This window comes from Cherax quadricarinatus, chromosome 87 (genome assembly GCF_038502225.1).
Source record: "Cherax quadricarinatus isolate ZL_2023a chromosome 87, ASM3850222v1, whole genome shotgun sequence".
NCBI lineage: Eukaryota > Metazoa > Arthropoda > Malacostraca > Decapoda > Parastacidae > Cherax > Cherax quadricarinatus.
The window spans coordinates 393,066-413,176 of NC_091378.1; the positions used below are offsets into that span (position 1 = coordinate 393,066).

Sequence of the window (20,111 nt, forward strand, 5' to 3'; positions counted from 1 at the left end):
GACGCTCGTTTTTTGTGTGAGGAATGTAAAATGAACTGTGCATGACACCATGTTTCAAAGAGTTCCACAGGCTGCAGAACTTCTAGAAACATTCCCTGTGACTGTATATGTGTACATAAAATACAGAAAAATAGTAATAAACAACATTTCATCTCATTTGTTTGTGTAAGTATTTTCTATAAACAAAATGACAACAGTGTTTACGCCCTTATTGTGTAGTATTGAAAAAGAAAAAACTTACAAAATACTGATCATATTGGTCTCACAGGCCATAAAAGCTACTTGGAAAAAGAAAAATTAAAAAATAGAAAATAGTACATAAAACAGTAAATAAAAGAATACCAGGAGGCGGCAGTTGGCGATGTTGCCACATTGTCCCCCTTTTTCGTCAACTTCACGACTCCATATCTCGGTAAGTATTGATGGTAAAAAAATTTTGTTTAGCCTATAATGTTTAGGAAAAAAAAAACTTTTTTCATGAGAATTTTTTTTTTTTTTTTTTTTTTTTTGAAATTTGGCCGACCCTGAGAACGAGTCTCTGAGAGGAGCTGTCGACCCTCAAAGGGTTAAGAGGGGAACCTGGTCAGTGGCCGGGCAACATGGAACCAAGCGGAGGATCAAGAAGACTGTTGGAGAGGCAGAAACAACGAAGAACCAGAAGACTACTGTGGAAACTTCCAACCCTTTTCGGTGCTGCCTGACGAATGTGGGTTGTCTACTGGAACGTCACAACGAGCACCAATGAAGCACTGGCAGACGTGAGTGAGACATCCCCAGAAACCCCAACGAAGACCATCGAGAACATCATGACGAATTCCACAAGCGAAGGTAACAACATTGTTTTAGTTGGAGACAGTCAGGTTAAGTTTATGGATAGGGCCTTTTGTCTTAGGGACAGGAAGAGGAGGCAGAGGGTATGTTTACCTGGGGCTGGGATGGGGGATACTGTTAGCCGTCTGAACGACATCATGAAAGGTAATGGGAGCAATCCTATTATCTGCCTCAGTGCAGGAGGCAACGATGTTGGCAGACATAGGAGTGAGGACCTGATTAGCAGGTATAGGTCAGCACTAGAAATAATTAGGAAGAAGGGTGGGAACCCTGTCATATGTGGTATTTTGCCAAGGAGAGGAGTTGGAAACAAATGGTTGTCCAAGGCAATTGGTGTCAATTGCTGGCTGGACAAATACTGTAAGGAAAATGCGGTAACATTCATTGACAACTGGGACCTCTTCTATGGCAGAAATTACAAGTATGCCAGGGATGGGGTTCACTTATCTAGGTCTGGGGTGGGGGCACTGTCAACTGCAGTGGAGAGAGCTGTTAGGGCTTTAAAGTAGGAATAGTTAGTGGTATGGGTCTTGGCGGCAATACAGTAAAGCCCCAGTGTAGTAATATTACGAGTTCTGGGGAAAGTAGTAATAGGCAGAATGAGGTGGATATTGGAAAGCCAGTGGCACTAGTTGACAAGGACAGTAATAGGTTTAATGGAAAAGCGGAAATGAACAGGAAGGGTAAAGAGAAAGGAGGGTCTTTAACCCTTTGAGGGTTTCGGACGTACTAGTACGGCTTACGACCCAGGGTTTTTGACGCACTAGTACGCCTAAATTCTAGCGCCCTCAAATCTAGTGGGGAGAAAGCTGGTAGGCCTACATATGAAAGAATGGGTCTATGTGGACAGTGTGCACAGTATAAAAAAAAATTCTGCAGCACACAGTGCATGAGAAAAAAAAAATGACCGTTTTTTTGGAATAAAACAGCAACTTTGCACTGTATTTTCGTATGGTATTTATTGTTGTATTCTAGTTTTCTTGGTCTCATTTTATAGAATGGAAGACATATTACAGAAATTGAGATGATTTTGGCTGGTTTTACAATGAAAAGTACCTTGAAATTGAGCTCAAAGTAGCAGAAATGTTTGATTTTTACCAAAGTTCAAAAGTAAACAAATCATGCCAAGCGTCCAATAAACATCAACTGGTGACTAATATTCCTTCGTAAGTGCACCAATATTATTTATACCATTTTTTACACTGATGCAGTAGTCTGCATAACAGTAAATCTTCTATTTTTTTGTGAGAAGAAAAATTCAAAGTGGAAAGCAAAAGAATGTAAGAGGGGCCTTGAGACATGACTAATGAACAGAGGAAATGTCATTTTAGTGCCAGGAATGTCTTTCTTGTTTATTCTGGACCCTATTCGGAAATTGGCATCTTTTGAAATTTGTGTGAAATTGGCAAAATTGCTAAATTCTGACCACTGTACTGGATAGTTGAAATCGGTAAATGGGTGGTTTCTTGCACTCATTCAATAGAAAAAATGGAGATCTAGCAAAATATTCACGATTTTTGTTGACTAGTACAGTGGAATTGGCCGAAAATGGGGCTGAAATTGGGCAAAATCGCCGATGCGTAAACATCGTCGAGACCGCTAACCTCGCGAGAGCATAATTCCGGAAGTTTTCCATCAAATTTCATACTTTTGGTGTCATTATGATCGGGAAAAGATTCTCTATCTTTTCACAAGAATTTTTTTTTTTTTTTTTTTTTTGACATTTGGGCAACCCTGAGAACAAGTCTCTGAGAGGGCCTGTCGATCCTGAAAGGGTTAAGGGACTTCAATCTCTCTTCATACGGAAGATTTCTAATGCAATGAATTAATTTTGTCATTCGTCGCTGAATGTTTTCTAACATATTTATGTCCATTCTGTAAAATGGAGACCAGAACTGAGCTGCATAATCTAGGTGAGGCCTTACTAATGACGTATAAAGCTGAAGTATAACCGCTGGACTTCTGTTGCTTACACTTCTTGATATAAATCCCAGCAATCTATTTGCCTTATTACGCACGCTTAGGCACTGCTGTCTTGGTTTAAGGTTGCTGCTTACCGTAACCCCCAAATCCTTTTCGCATTCTATACGGCTAAGTTCAACATTATTAAGCTAGTAGGTGCTAAGGTTATGAACATTTCCGAGCTTTAGAACTTTACATTTGTCTACATCGAACTGCATCTGCCACTTTTCTGGCCACAAACTGAGTTTGTCTAAATCCTCCTGAAGTTCCGAGACATCAACGTCTAAATCGATTATCCTACCTATCTTCGTGTCATCAGCAAATTTGCTTATGTCACTAGTAATTCCCTTGTCAAGGTCATTTATATACATTATAAACCACAATGGGCCTAAAACTGATCCCTGTGGAATGCCACTTGTTACAGCTTCCCACTCAAGATTTAACCCCATTTATGCACACACTATTAGTGAGCCATGACCCAATCCATGACAGCACTTTTCCCCCAATGCTATGAGCAGCCACTTTCTTCAATAGTCTCTGATGTGGTACTCTATCAAAAGCCTTACTAAAATCTAAATAAACAATATCGAATTATTCATCCTGATCAACAGGATATTACCAATTCTGGAAACTGCTTTACTTTTGATATACCTATGAAGAGTTTTGAGAGTTTATCTACTCTCTGAGCCCAGCCATGGGCCAGGCTCATCTGGTGCCTGCCTAGTCAACCAGGCTGTTGCTGCTGGAGGCTCGCTGCCCCACATATCCATTACAGCTTGGTTGATCTTGCACCTGATGAAGATACTTGTCCAGCAGGTCGTTTTGATAAGGGCCTGCCTTGTATGGGCCAGTAGGCCTTCTGCAGTGTTCCTCCATTCTTACGTTCTTCCTCTTGAAGGCTTCTACACTTGTTCCAGCCATGTTTCTGATATCTTCTGGTAGGATGTTGAATAGTCTGGTGCCCTGGATGTTGATAGTGTTCCCTTATTGTCCCCACTGCACCCCTGCTCCTCACTGGGTTTATTTTACAATTCCTCACATATCTCTCACTCCAGTATGTTGTTATGGCAGTGTGCAGATTTGGGACCAGGCCCTCGAGTATTTTCCACGCATATATTATCATGCATCTCCCTCTCTCCTCCACTCCAATGAATACATGTTCAAGACTTGCAGGCATTCCCAGTATGTAGTTTAGGTGCTTTACAGGCTCAATGTGAGCCATAAACGATCTCTATTTGTTCCAGCTCTGATATTTCTCCTGCTTTGAATGGGACTGTCAGCACTGAGCAATATTCTAAGTGAGGGAGCACTAGCGATTTGAAGAGTGTCACCATTGGCATTATTTCCCTTGTTTTAAAAGTTCTCAATACCCACCTGATCACCTTCCTGGCTGTTGTGATCTTTGTCTTGTTATAGTCTTTAAAAGAAAGGTCCGCTGACGTGTTACTTACGTTCTATTTGGTGACCCTCTTGAGTTTTGTGTATAATGTTACATGATATCAACAGGTCCCTCTGTAGCCATCCATCTCACCACCTTAGTTCCACTACTACTACTACTACTACTACTACTACTACCACCACCACCACCTCTACCCACGTGACACTTCACCCGACTCCTGCCACTATGTACAGCATACGTATTTTCTTGGTTTTCTCTGTATTAGGACTGAAGAAGCCACTAGTGGCAAAAGTTTCCTTTAATAAATGTCCTGAACTGTACATAAGCGTCTTTTTCCACAGTACGTTTTCTCTGATTCAGCATTAGAGAAAACTGTGAAACTGGCATCTGGCCCAGTCACCACCTTTCATAAGCGTCTGTTTACAATTCTCGGCATGAATTATTCATTACTTCTCCCTTTGTTTATGATGGCATCTGAAGGTAGCTGTTAGAAGTGACTGAACTCAATGAACAAGGTATGTCGATGTAATAATATGGCTGTGTAGTGTAGCCCAGGGGGAGGCTACGTGCGCGTACCTACATCTACTGGCTACCTACACTGACTTCCTACAAATAAAATACTACTCACCTTTCACCCTACATTAAGGCTACAAATATTTTAAGATAAGTAATGAATGTACTGTGGCAGTAAAAGCCAAGAAGGAAATAACCCAGGGCTCTGATACCTTAAGTCCTTATGGAGAGAGATTCCTAACTCCCGCTTCCTTCCTCACCTTCTTCAATACGCCAAAAAGAGTCTTCAATAAAGGTATGTTATGTTCATTTATCATTAGTGTTTTGTATTTCTTACTCATTGTTTTCTGTATGTAAAACTACAGTTATTCTTTAAAAAATGTATTTTATATATACGTATATATATTTTTGGGTGTCTGGAATGTATAAATTGGATTTATATTATTTCTTATTGGAAATATTACTCCCGTTTTCAGCGATTTTGGATTTGGCGAACCTTCTGGAATGGATTATGGCCGAAAACTAGGGGTCTGCTGTATACCGCTACCTCTCGTTCAACTACTCCCAGCTTCCTTCCTTTCACTCTTCTGTGTGACTAGTTAATGTTCACAAGTCGGACCGAAAAGTTGCCATATGTTTCATTCTACGTGCAGATTTGTGTTTTGTGAACAATGTGTAAACCTCTGCCTGGGAGATGTGAAGAGAGTTGCCAACTATGGCTTTGACATGCAGATCACAGATTCCAACTGTAATCAAACTCTTCGATACATATCTGAATTGTTTTATGAGCTATGCACGAGGGGCTGATGATGTAGTGGCTAGAGGAACAAAGTAACCACACATTGGTTTAACCCTTTGACTGTCGCTGCCGTATATGTACGTCTTACGAGGTACCGTGTTTGACGTATATATACTCATAAATTCTAGCGGCTTCAAATCAAGCAGGAGAAAGCTGGTAGGCCCACATGTGAGAGAATGGGTCTGTGTGGTCAGTGTGCACCATATAAAAAAATTCCTGGAGCACGCAGTGCATATTAAGAAAAAAACTCAGACCATTTTTTTTAATTAAAATGCCGACTTTGTGGTCTATTTTCGTATAGTATTTATGGTTGTATTCTCGTTTTCTTGGTCTCATTTGATAGAAAGGAAAACATATTATAGAAGTAGAGGTGATTTTGATTGATTTTACTATAAAAAGAACCTGGAAATGGAGCTCAAAGTAGGGGAAATGTTTGATTTTTGCCAATGTTCAAAAGTAAACAAATGATGTCATTGTCCAATAAATGTCCAACTAGCCATTCTAATATGCAGTCATGAATGGGTTGATGTTATTTATACAATTATTACAGTATTGCAGTAGTCTGCATAATAGTAAGTCTTCTATTTTTGTTTGAATAAAAATTCAAAATAGAAAGCAAGAGTAATGTCAGAGGGGCCCTGGAGACATGACCGATGAACAAAGAAAATGTTATTTTAGAGCCAGGAATGTCTGCATTGTTCATTCTGGACCTTATTTTGAAATTGTCATATTTTTTTAATTTTCGTGAAATTGGCCAAATTGCAAATTTCTGACCACATTATTGGGCAGTTGAAATCGGTAAATGGGCAGTTTCTTGTACTCAATCGATAGAAAAAATGGAGTTCTAAAGAAATAGCTATGAGTTTGGTTGACTGGAACAATGGAATTAGCCGAAAATAGGGCTCAAAGTGGGCGAAATCGCCGATTTGTAAATATCGCCAAGGTTGCTAACTTCGCGAGAGCATAATTCCGTCAGTTTTCCATCAAATTTCGTTTTTTTTGGTGTCATTACAATTGGGAAAAGATTCTCTATCATTTCATAAGAAAATATATATACATTTTTTTTTTTAAATTTTGCAACACCAGGAGACACCTCAGGATTGGGGGTTGTGACAGTCAAAGGGTTAAATCAAAGCCAGAATCAGCAGGAAAAGAGATGCCTCCACCACCACTAGAGATATTACTGCTGCAGTGATACTATAACAGGCAGAATGTGCAAAAGACTTGCCCATACCTATTTCCTTATTTTATGAATCAAGTAAACATTATTTTGCCTCATCAAGGTGCTGATTAATCCCTATTAAGTGTGATTTGTTTTGAGTAGTTAGGGTATCATGACCGACACTTAAATTGCTGAAAAGCATATACATATGAGAAATTGTCAAAGAATTTGTGGAAATGGGTTGACAACTAGGGATGTGCCAAATCATCGACATCAGCAGTATTGACTAATTTTGATCAGTATCAACCTAAAACTGAGTATAGGTATTGGTATCTGAGTACTTGAGTATAGGTATTGGTATCTGAGTACTGAGTAAATTTAAGGGCATCAATACTGGCTTTCAGTAAAAAAATTTGGTATTGTCCCAACCCTAATGACAACCCAAGTAGTTTTATCTCATAGACTGACTTAATTATGAGAAGAAAAAGTATAAGTTTGCATGCTTAATCTTAATCATGGAAACAACAAGAGAAGATCATATTCACTACTTACAGGTGCTGGTGTGTTCCTGGCACTAGATTCAGATGACTGAGGTGGTGTTGGGGTTTTATCTGGCTTTTCATTATGCATGTCATCTAAAATATTCTTGCCAGTACTAGGATCCACTATAGCAAGAGTTTTACGTTCTCTCTGCGGAGCCTGACCCATCACTGGTTTTAGCTGTTGATGCTGTGCAGCTGATGGATAATACACTGTAAAGGAATAAAAAAAATTACAATACAGATTTCTACCACAACATATGCATGCATATTAAAATAACCAAGTCATGCATATACATGGACTCAGGCACATAATGCTGACAAACTGGAAACACATTCAATTAAGTAACACAATGTATCTTCATTTAACCCTTAAACGGTCCAAACAGATCGACGTTCAAATTCGAAGTGCTCCAAAAGTAGATCTACTTTTTTTTACCTATTTTCAAATATAACAAAAAAAAAATGTATATAAAAGTTTTTTTTACACATTTTCAAATGTAAAACAAAAAAGATCTACATTTTTTTACATACTTTCAGATGTTGAAAAAAACTTGTATATGTTTGGACCGTTTAAGGGTTAATAGCAAATATGAAAGTGATGTCCCAGTGATTCTAAAATGGTTAATTTAGAAAAGAAGCAAGCAAAATTAAATAATTTATAAAAATTCATAAAAAAAAAGTGCATTCGGGTATGTCGTGATTTTTGCCAAAGCAGTGAATTCATTTCTAAGAACATGGCAATAGAGAGAGGAAAACAACACTGCAGGAGATTTAAAGGATAACTACAGGAGCAGGTGGGTAAAAGTTTTCTGTGCAACAGATCAAGTAATAAACCAGGAATGAAGGGGGGAGGGATTAAGAATAATGATTAGGTCACCCTGCCAAGACAGTGATACAAGAGAGAAAATACAGTGCATTCAATGTCTTTCATCTAACTGCTGTTTTGCTGGAAGCGTGATATCACAAACTGTGCAGGCACTGTACTTCCTGCCTCCAAGACAAGTATGGCTAACTGGTTTCCCCCAAATTCTTTCATAAACATCACCTTCCTCACACTTTAACAGAATGTCAAGTCATCAAAACCACTTGCCTCCACTCCCTCTGATCTAATGAACTTACAAAATCCTATTGGATGTTCAAGTCCCTAGCAGTGACAAACCTCTTCTAACCTATCCTGGGATATCTCCTACCTCTCCTTCCCTCCACTCAATTTATATACCCTCCTGGATTCCAGTTTTGCTCCATCCTCATTAAATGTCCAACCACCTTAACCCTTTGACTGTTTCGGTCACATATATACGTCTTACGAGCCACCATGTTTGGCGTATATATACTCTAAAATTCTAGCAGCTTCAAATCAAGCAGGAGAAAGCTGGTAGGTCCACATGTGAGAGAATGGGTCTGTGTGGTCAGTATGCACCATATAAAAATAATCCTGCAGCACGCAGTGCATAATGAGAAAAAAAAACTACCGTTTTTTTGGATTAAAACGCCGACTTTGTGGTCTATTTTCGTGTAGCATTTATAGTTGTATTCTCGTTTTCTTGGTCTCATTTGACAGAATGGAAAACATATTATAGAAATAGAGGTGATTTTGATTGGTTTTACTATGAAAAGAACCTTGAAATGGAGCTCAAAGTAGGGGAAATGTTTGATTTTTTCCGATGTTCAAAAGTAAACAAATAATATCATTGTCCAATAAATGTCCAACTAGCCATTCTAATATGCAGTCATGAATGGGTTGACATTATTTATACAATTATTACAATATTGCAGTAGTCTGCATAACAGTAAATCTTGTATTTTTTGTTTGAATAAAAATTCAAAATAGAAAGCAAGAGTAATATCAGAGGCACCTGGAGGCATGACTGATGAACAATGAAAATTATTTTAGAGCCAGGAATGTCTGCACTGTTCATTCTGGACCTTATTTTGAAATTGGCATATTTTTTAATTTGCGTGAAATTGGCCAAATTGCAAATTTCTGACCACTTTATTGGGTAGTTGAAATCGGCAAATGGGCAGTTTCTTGTACTCAATCGATGGAATAAATGGAGTTCTAAAGAAATAGCTATGAGTTTGTTCAACTGGAACAATGGAATTAGCCGTAAATAGGGCTCAAAGTGGGTGAAATCGCCAATTCGTAAATATTGCCGAGGTCACTAACTTTGCAAGAGCGTAATTCCGTAAGGTTTCTATCAAATTTCATACTTTTGGTGTTATTACCATCAGGAAAAGATTCTCTATCATTTCATAAGATTTTTTTTTTTTTAAATAATTTGCTATACCAGGAGTCACCTCAGGTTTGGGGGTTGTGACAGCCAAAAGGTTAATTAAACTTTTAGTGATCCCACACCTTCTAATCTTCAAACTCCAAATTCTTTGTATAACATTCACACTAAAACACAAGACCTCCACCACCCTCAGCCTCCTTGCTGCAATGCTTCACACCCATATTAGTGCTGGTGCCGCCATACTCTGGGACATTCTCCTTGTTTACCTCCATGGATCAAGCTGTCTCCACAGATACCTCAAAACACCACCCACCTTTTTTTTTCCCGCTCATCAACTTTACAGTTCACCTAGTCTACAATTCCTGATAAAGATCTACCATATAAATGTGAGCCTTTCACACAAACACAAAATGAACCTTCACAAAATGTGAATACTTTTGGTGAAAAAATAATCGAGAAAAATAATTTTTTGAAATTTATTTAACCCCTTGACTGTCGCAACCCCAAATCCTTAGGTGTCTCCTGGCGTCGAGGAAAAAAACAAAAAATCTTAAGAAATAATAGAGAATCTTTTCCTGATTGTAATGACACCAAAAGAATGAAATTTGATGGAAAACTGACGGAATTACGCTCTCGCGAAGTTAGCGACCTCGGCAATGTTTATGAATCGGCAATTTCATCCACTTTGAGCCCTATTTTCAGCTAATTCCTTTGTTTCAGTCGACCAAACTCATAGCTATTTCTTTAGAGCTCCATTTTTTCTATCAACTGAGTACAAGAAACTGCCCATTTACCAATTTCAACTACCCAACAACATGGTCAGAAATTTGTAATCTGGCCAATTTCACGAAAATTAAAAAATACGACAATTTCAAAATAGGGTCCAGAATGAACAATGCAGACATTCCTGGTTCTAAAATACATGTAACATTTTCTTTGTTCATCAGTCATGTCTCCAGGCCCCTCCAATATTACTCTTGCTTTCTATTTTAAAACTTTATTCAAATAAAAAATAGAAGATTTACTGTTATGCAGGTTACTGCAATACTGTAATAATTGTATAAATACATAATGTCAACCCATTCATGACTGCATATTAGAATGGCTAGTTGGACATTTATTGGACAATGACATTATTTGTTTACTTTTGAACATCGACAAAAATCAAACATTTCCCTTACTTTGAGCTCCATTTCAAGGTTCTTTTCATAATAAAACCAATCAAAATCGCCTCTATTTCTATAACATGTTTTCCATTCTATCAAATGAGACCAAGAAAATGAGAATACAACCATAAATACTACACGAAAATAGACCACAAAGTCGGCATTTTAATTAAAAAAAAAAAGAACCACGGTCGGAGTATTTTTTTTTCTCATTCTTCACTGCGTGCTGCAGGATTTTTTTATATGGTGCACACTGACCACACAGACCCATTCTCTCACATGTGGGCCAACCAGGTTTCTCCTGCTTGATTTGAAGCTGCTAGAATTCATGAGTACGTATATATATGTCTTACAGATACTGAAAGCAGTGAAGAGTTTTTATGAGGATAGTGAGGCTCAAGTTAGAGTATGTAGGAAAGAGGGAAAGCATTTCCCAGTAAAAGTAGGCCTTAGACAAGGATGTGTGATGTCACCGTGGTTGTTTAATATATTTATAGATGGGGTTGTAAGAGAAGTAAATGAGAGGGTCTTGACAAGAGGCGTGGAGTTAAAAGATAAAGAATCACACAAAGTGGGAGTTGTCACAGTTGCTCTTTGCTGATGACACTGTGCTCTTGGGAGATTCTGAAGAGAAGTTGCAGAGGTTGGTGGATGAATTTGGTAGGGTGTGCAAAAGAAGAAAATTGAAAGTGAATACAGGAAAGAGTAAGGTTATGAGGATAACAAAAAGATTAGGTAATGAAAGATTGGATATCAGATTGGAGGGAGAGAGTATGGAGGAGGTGAATGTATTCAGATATTTGGGAGTGGACGTGTCAGCGGATGGGTCTATGAAGGATGAGGTGAATCATAGAATTGATGAGGGGAAAAGGGTGAGTGGTGCACTTAGGAGTCTGTGGAGACAAAGAACTTTGTCCTTGGAGGCAAAGAGGGGAATGTATGAGAGTATAGTTTTACCAACGCTCTTATATGGGTGTGAAGCATTGGGTGATGAATGTTGCAGCGAGGAGAAGGCTGGAGGCAGTGGAGATGTCATGTCTGAGGGCAATGTGTGGTGTGAATATAATGCAGAGAATTCGTAGTTTGGAAGTTAGGAGGAGGTGCGGGATTACCAAAACTGTTGTCCAGAGGGCTGAGGAAGGGTTGTTGAGGTGGTTCGGACATGTAGAGAGAATGGAGTGAAACAGAATGACTTCAAGAGTGTATCAGTCTGTAGTGGAAGGAAGGCGGGGTAGGGGTCGGCCTAGGAAAGGTTGGAGGGAGGGGGTAAAGGAGGTTTTGTGTGCGAGGGGCTTGGACTTCCAGCAGGCGTACGTGAGCGTGTTTGATAGGAGTGAATGGAGATGAATGGTTTTTCATACTTGACATGCTGTTGGAGTGTGAGCAAAGTAACATTTATGAAGGGGTTCAGGGAAACCGGCAGGCCGGACTTGAGTCCTGGAGATGGGAAGTACAGTGCCTGCACTCTGAAGGAGGGGTGTTAATGTTGCAGTTTAAAAACTGTAGTGTAAAGCACCCTTCTGGCAAGACAGTGATGGAGTGAATGATGGTGAAAGTTTTTCTTTTTCGGGCCACCCTGCCTTGGTGGGAATCGGCCAGTGTGATAATAAAATAACAAAAAAAAAATATATATATGTCAAACACGGTGGCTCGTAACACGTATATATACATCCAAAACAGCCGAAGGGTTAAGTTTGAATGTTTGTAATGTCCATATGAATATCTCTACGACATTAATTGATTCCAAAGTGACCCTTAAAAATGCAACCACTACCATATTTTGGTTTCATTGTCAACTGCATTATACTGGTGTGTGTATAATTCCACCAAAAAATAATCTCATACATGCATATATGCATCGTATTGGAGTTCAATGATTTGTATATGTAGTAGGCACAATAATACAAGTGCATGTCTTTAATATTTAATAAGTTTAGGTTATTGGAAAGTGATAGGGTGTGCTATCTAGCGCAGGAGCTGTGCAGATGATTACCAACTCCTGTGCTAGACAGCACACCCCACCACTTTTAAAAAGCCTGAACTTACTAAATATATGAGACATACACTCGTATTGTGCCTACTACATATACAAAACATTAAACTCCAATATAAACCCTCCATTTAAACTTCTCCTTGATAGCTACAACAGAACACAGTTACAATACAAGGCATAAGGCACTCTTTGACATCCTTTGCATCAGTCTCACACACTGCAATAATGCAATGCACATAATGGGCCCGAAGATCTGGAATTCACTACCTGAACCAGTAAAGGATCCCCTGACTACTTATAAATTTAGGAATCTGCTTAAAAATCATCTCTCTCAGTACTAACCAAGCCAACCAAAACAACTTTTAATCAGTTTGAAGCAACTCTCCCAAATATTATATGGCCTCTAGTCTATTAAACATCTGCCAATCCATGAAATACAGTGGACCCTTGGTTTTTGTGTTTAATCCATTCCATTGCGATCGGCGAACACGGAAACCATTTTCTCCATAAGAAATACAGTGGACCCCCACATAGCGATATTAATCCGTGCAAGAGAGCTCATTGTTATGCGAAATTATCGTTATGCGAATGAATTTTCCCCATAAGAAATAATGGAAATCAAATTAATCCATGCAAGACACCCCAAAGTATGAAAAAAAAAATTTTTACCACATGAAATATTAATTTTAATACACACAAACCGAAAAAGGCATGCACAATTACATGACACTTACTTTTATTGAAGATCTGGTGATGATTGATGGGATGGGAGGAGGAGAGAGTCTTAGTGTTTAGAAGGGGAATCCCCTTCCATTAAGACTTGGTGTCAAGTCCCTCCTTTGTTTTTTAATGCTACTAGGGCCAGCTTGAGAGTCACTGGACCCTGGTCGCACAAAATATCTGTCCAGATAGGTCTGATTCTGGCGTCTGTAAGATTTGCCTAAAATGGGACATGGCACTGTCACTGTAAAAGTCGCCAGCACGGATTGCAACAGCTTTCTCAGGGTGATGTATATCCATAAATGAATGCACCTTAGTCCACATTGCACATGTATTGTACATCTCTTCTTCAGTTTGTGTGTATTAAAATTAATATTTTGTGTGGCAAAATTTTTTTTTTCCATACTTTGGGGAGTCTTGCACGGATTAATTTGATTTCCATTATTTCTTATGGAGAAAATTAATTCGCCTAACGATAATTTCGCCTAACGCTGAGCTCTCAGGAACGGATTAATATCGTTAGGTGAGGGTCCACTGTGTATGTATGTATGTATGTATGTATGTATGTATGTGTGTATGTGTATGTGTATATATATATATATATATATATATATATATATATATATATATATATATATATATAATATATATATATATATATATATATATATATATATATATATATTTATTCTGAGCACCTCTGCAAAAACAGTGATAATGTGCGAGTGTGGTGAAAGTGTTGAATGATGATGAAAGTATTTTCTTTTTGGGGATTTTCTTTCTTTTTTGGGTCACCCTGCCTCGGTGGGAGACGGCCGACTTGCTGAAATATAAATATAAATATAATATATATATATATATATATATATATATATATATATATATATATATATATATATATATATATATATATATATATATATATATATATATATATATATATATATATATATATATATATATATATATATATATATATATATATATATATTATATATATATATATATATATATACGTATACATATATATATATTTATTTATTTATTTATTTCAATAAGTCGGTCGTCTCCCACCGAGGCAGGGTGACCCAAAAAAGAAAGGAAATACTTTCATCATTCAACACTTTCACCACACTCACACATTATCACTGCTTTTGCAGAGGTGCTCAGAATACAACAGCTTAGAAGCATATACGTATAAAGATACACAAACATATCCCTCCAAACTGCCAATATCCCAAACCCTTCCTTTAAAGTGCAGGCATTGTACTTCCCATTTCCAGGACTCAAGTCCGACTATATGAAAATAACCGGTTTCCCTGAATCCCTTCACTAAATATTACCCTGCTCACACTCCAACAGATCGTCAGGTCCCAAGTACCATTCGTCTCCATTCACTCCTATCTAACACGCTCATGCACGCTTGCTGGAAGTCCAAGCCCCTCGCCCACAAAACCTCCTTTACCCCCTCTTTCCAACCCTTTCGAGGACGACCCCTACCCCTCTTTCCTTCCCCTATAGATTTATATGCTTTCCATGTTAATATACTTTGATCCATTCTCTCTAAATGACCAAACCACCTCAACAACCCCTCTTCTGCCCTCTGACTAATGCTTTTATTAACTCCACACCTTCTCCTAATTTCCACACTTCGAATTTTCTGCATAATATTTACACCACACATTGCCCTTAGACAGGATAGATAGATAGATAGATAGATATATATATATATATATATATATATATATATATATATATATATATATATATATATATACACAGTGGACCCCCGCATAGCGACCTTAATCCGTGCAAGAGGGCTCATTGTTATGCGAAATGTTCGGTATGCGAATGAATTTTCCCCATAAGAAATAATGGAAATCAAATTAATCCGTGCAAGACACCCAAAAGTATGAAAAAAAAAATTTTACCACATGAAATATACATTTTCCTACACACAAAGAGAAGGATACTTGCACAATAGTATAGTACATGCACAATATATATTGTGCATGTACTACTCTACTAAATGAAGAATAAATGACACTTACCTTTATTGAAGATGCAGCAATGACTGATGAGACACTGTGTCCTGGGAGTGCCTTTTCCTCCTGAGTACTGTAGGTCCTGTTTGGCATTTTCTTCCAGAACAGGCCTTATCACACTGTATGCCACTACGATTCTTTAATCTCTCAAACCAACCTTTGCTGGCTTTAAATTCACCAATATGAGCACTAGTTCCAAGCATTTTTCCCTGTTCACCTGGGTGTTAGTCGACTGGTGTGGGTTGCATCCTGGGAGACAAGATTAACCCTTTGAGGGTTTTCGTCGTACTAGTACGTCTTACGTGTAGGGGTTTTTGACGTACTAGTACTCATAAATTCTAGCGGCCTCAAATCTAGTGGGAGAAAGCTGGTAGGCCTTCATATGAAAGAATGGGTCTATGTGGTTAGTGTGCACAGTCTAAAAAAATCCTGCAGCACACAGTGCATAATGAGAAAAAAAAAAACTTTGACCATTTTTTTTTAATAAATCAGCGACTTTGCAGTGTATTTTCGTATGGTATTTATTGTTGTATTCTAGTTTTCTTGGTCTCATTTTATAGAATGGAAGACATATTACAGAAATTGAGATGATTTTGACTGGTTTTACAAAGAAAAGTGCCTTGAAATTGAGCTCAAAATAGCAGAAATGTTCGATTTTTACCAAACTTCAAAAGTAAACAAATTGTGCCAAGCGTGCAATACACGTCAACTGGTGAGTCTAATATTCTTTCACAAGTGCACCAATAATATTTATACCATTTCTTACACTAATGCAGTAGTCTGCATAACAGTAAATCTTCAATTTTTTGTGAGAATAAAAATTCAAAGTGGAAAGCAAAAGAATATAAGAGGGGCCTTGAGACGTGACTAATGACCAGAGGAAATGTCATTTTAGTGCCAGGAATGTCTTTCTTGTTTATTCTGGACCCTATTCGGAAATTGGCATCTTTTGAAATTTGTGTGAAATTGGCAAAATTGCTATATTCTGACCACTGTATTGGATAGTTGAATTTCATAAATGAGTGGTTTCTTGCACCCATTCGATAGAAAAAATGGAGTTCTAGCGAAATATTCATGTTTTTTGTCGACTAGTACAGTGAAATTGGCCGAAAATGGGGCTCAAAGTGGGCAAAATCGCCGATGCGTAAACATCGCCGAGACCGTTAACTTTGCGAGAGCATAATTCCGTAAGTTTTCTATCAAATTTCAAACTTTTGGTGTCTTTATGATCGGGAAAAGATTCTCTATCTTTTCATAAGAGAAAATAATTTTTTTTTTTTTTTAAATTTGGCCGACCCTGAGAACGAGTTTCGGAGAGGGCCTGTCGACCCTCAAAGGGTTAAGGACCCCAATGGAAGTAAGTTAGACAGTCTTCGATGACACTGACTTTTTTGGGTTATCCTGGGTGGCAAATCCTCTGGGGTTAATTGTTTCTTGGTATTCTCAATTAGCCACAACAACAACGGTGCTACAGCAGCAGCAGCAGCTGACGGTGGTACAGCAGCAACAGACAATGCTACAGCAGAAGCAGACGATGCTACAGCAGCAACAGACGATGCTACAGCAGCAGCAGACGATGCTACAGCAGCAGCAGACAATGCTACAGCAGCAACAGACGATGCTACAGCAGCAGCAGACGATGCTACAGCAGCAGCAGATGATGCTACAGCAGCAGCAGACGGTACTACAGCAGCAGCAGCAGCAGCTGACGGTGGTACAACAGCAGCAGCAGCTGACAGTGCAGCAGCAGCTGTACCACCAATAGTAGCGATGGTTGATTCGGGTTTATTATACAACCTGGCCAGCTCGGGGACACACACTCCATTTTCATACTTATCAATGATCTTTTTCTTCATCTCTATAGTAATTCTCACCCTTATTGCTGTAGGGTTGGCACTAGAAGCTTTCTTGGGGCCCATGGTCACTTATTTTCCAGAAAAAATCACCAAAAACACTGTAATAATACGAAATGTTCCGATTGTATGCTTGGATGTTACCGCGGAGGCTGGCTGGTAAACAATGCCACCGGCGGAACATGTGAGCGTGGCTCAGGCCGCACATTGGACGCGTCTCGGACGAAGGGCGGTGAGCGGGTTTTTGGGCGGTATGCGAGGCAAAATTTTTGCGAAAAAAGCGAGCGGTATGCGGATTGTACGGTATGCGATGCATACGGTATGCGGGGGTCCACTGTGTGTGTATATATATATATATATATATATATATATATATATATATATATATATATATATATATATATATATATATATATATACAGCAGGGCCCCACTTACATGGCAGGTTAGGTTCCAGGCTACCGCCGTAAAGCGGAAACCACCGTAAAGTGGAACACCCTTTTTTTCCCACTTATAAATGCATACAAACACTAGATAACAAGTTTACACTAACATATATTAAGTCAGCAATAGAACCAGGCATCAAAAAACAATAAAAAAGTACAATACACACATAGTGCACTCATTACTTACCTTAAAATATTTATAGTCTTAATCTAGGGTGAGACAAGTAGTATTTATTGTAAGAAATCAAGTGTGGTATGTATGGTAGTCAGCCAGGCTACCATACCAGGCCACCCCACCCACACATACTATTCTATGATATTTAGGCATCCCAGAGCGATAAAATGTATATACAGTTCACTCATTACTTACCTTAAAATATAGGGTGAGATGAGTAGTATTTATTGTAAAAAATCAAGTGTGGTATGTATGGTAGTCAGCCAGGCTACTATACCAGGCCAACCCACCCACACATACTATTCTATGATATTTAAGCATCCCAGAGCAATAAAATGTATATACAGTTCACTCATTACTTACCTTAAAATATTTGTAGTCTTAATGTAGGGTCAGGAGTAAGTAAATGAGATAAAACGAATAAATGAGAGAGAGAAAGAATGAGTGCATGAGAGAGGACAAGCGCAGAGTTATGTAAACAAACCAGGCGAAGGTAAGTTTTGTAAACAAAGTGTACACGTCTGGTTTGTGTACAAGTTACATTGTGTACAGGTTGTCTCTACATTGATACGGTAGAATAAATAAAGAAGAACACTCCCATTCTCATGTAACATCATTTTGAGAAGAAATGATGCTCTGAGTGAAGGCAATGGAAATAAGTCACTCTGACTTTTTTGGGTTATCCTAAGTTCTCTACACATATGTTGTTATGTATGATAATCTATGTAACTGTATTTGTGTATACCTGAATAAACTTACATACATACGAAAGGAATAATTTTCTACAGTTACCCCCAGTAACACATTTTCTCTTATGTTAGATTAGAGAAAATGTTATTCTTGCCATCACTTGTACAAGTTATCTGGCTCCCACATCTTATATTTATGTTTATTTATTCTATTGTAGGGTGTATTTATCATCTTTTTATGTTATGTATCGTGTTTATTATATAATTTTGAAAAAAATATCATGGATGGATTAATGAAAATGTGTATATTAACGTAATATACGACATTTAATGATACTCTGTGATTATTATTATTATTATTTCTAATATGGCGTCACTTGTGCAAGTCGTCTGCTACCACATCTCACATTTATGTTTATTTATTCTACTGTGGGGTGTATTTATCTTATTTATATGTAATGCATCATGTTTATTATTAAATTTTGAAAAAATATCATAGATGGATTAATGAAAATGTGTATATTAACGTAATATACGACATTTAAATGAGACTCGATGATTATCATCATTACTAATATGACGTCTGGAGACAAAAGACACTCTTACTGATTTTAATGTGTACCTGCACGCCAGCACAGTATGTAAGTTTATTTAAGTACAGGTATACATAAGTATAATTAGCAGAGTATATATAAAATATGAAATAACTTTTAAAAACATTTGAAATTTTGGAGTTTCCAGATAAAATGGAGAGACTTAGTGCTTACTGAGCTCACGAAGAATGTAATCAAACAAGGTGGGCCGCGGTGACCGTATTAGAAAGTCAGGTGGGGGGAGCCCTATAGCGAGTTTTGGTCATAATTTGAAATGACCGTATTAGCGGAACGCCATAAAGTGAAATGCCGTAAAGCGGGGCCCTGCTGTATATATTTATTCTTTCTTTCAACAAACACACACACACACACCTACCATCCGACTTACGACCTGCTCGACTTACGACCACTCGACTTACGACTTTTTTTTTTTTTTTTTGCCAAATTTTTGGGAAATAAACAACTATTTGTGTTGTACACAGTGTTTATCCAAAACCTTGCAATATACAATACAGTACTAACATCATAAAAAGTAAAGTAAAACATGAAATACCAAAATAAAACAATAAAATAAAATCCATACAAAAATGTGATGTTGATATTCAGTAGTAAAGTTCGACTTACGTTCATTTCGACTTACGACCGGTTTCTCGCAACCGAACTCGGTCGTAAGTCAGATGGTAGGTGTGTATATACATGTGTGTATATATATATATATATATATATATATATATATATATATATATATATATATATATATATATATATATATATATATATATATACAGTGGACCCTCGGCCAACGATGGCATCGATTAACGAAAAATCCGACTAGCGATACATTTTAATGCAAAAATTTTGCCTCGACTAGCGCTAAAAAACTCGACCAACACTATTCGTTCCGTCTGAGACGTGTCCACCTCTGGCCAGTGTTTACAAGCCAGCCAGCCACCGCGGTCGCTTCCAAGCATACAATCGGAACATTTGATA

At 37.9% G+C, this 20,111-nt stretch overlaps 1 protein-coding gene across 1 annotated transcript in view; it reads right to left on the reverse strand.

The window, feature by feature from the left end:
* The window catches only part of LOC128703842 (alpha-protein kinase 1), a gene marked incomplete at its 5' end in the record, with an annotated part of 168,630 nt that overhangs the window by 93,588 nt on the left and 54,931 nt on the right, over positions 1–20,111 (reverse strand). The window contains 1 exon segment of the mRNA XM_070103712.1: positions 7,219–7,418. Within this exon segment, the coding sequence (XP_069959813.1) occupies positions 7,219–7,418 (200 nt within the window).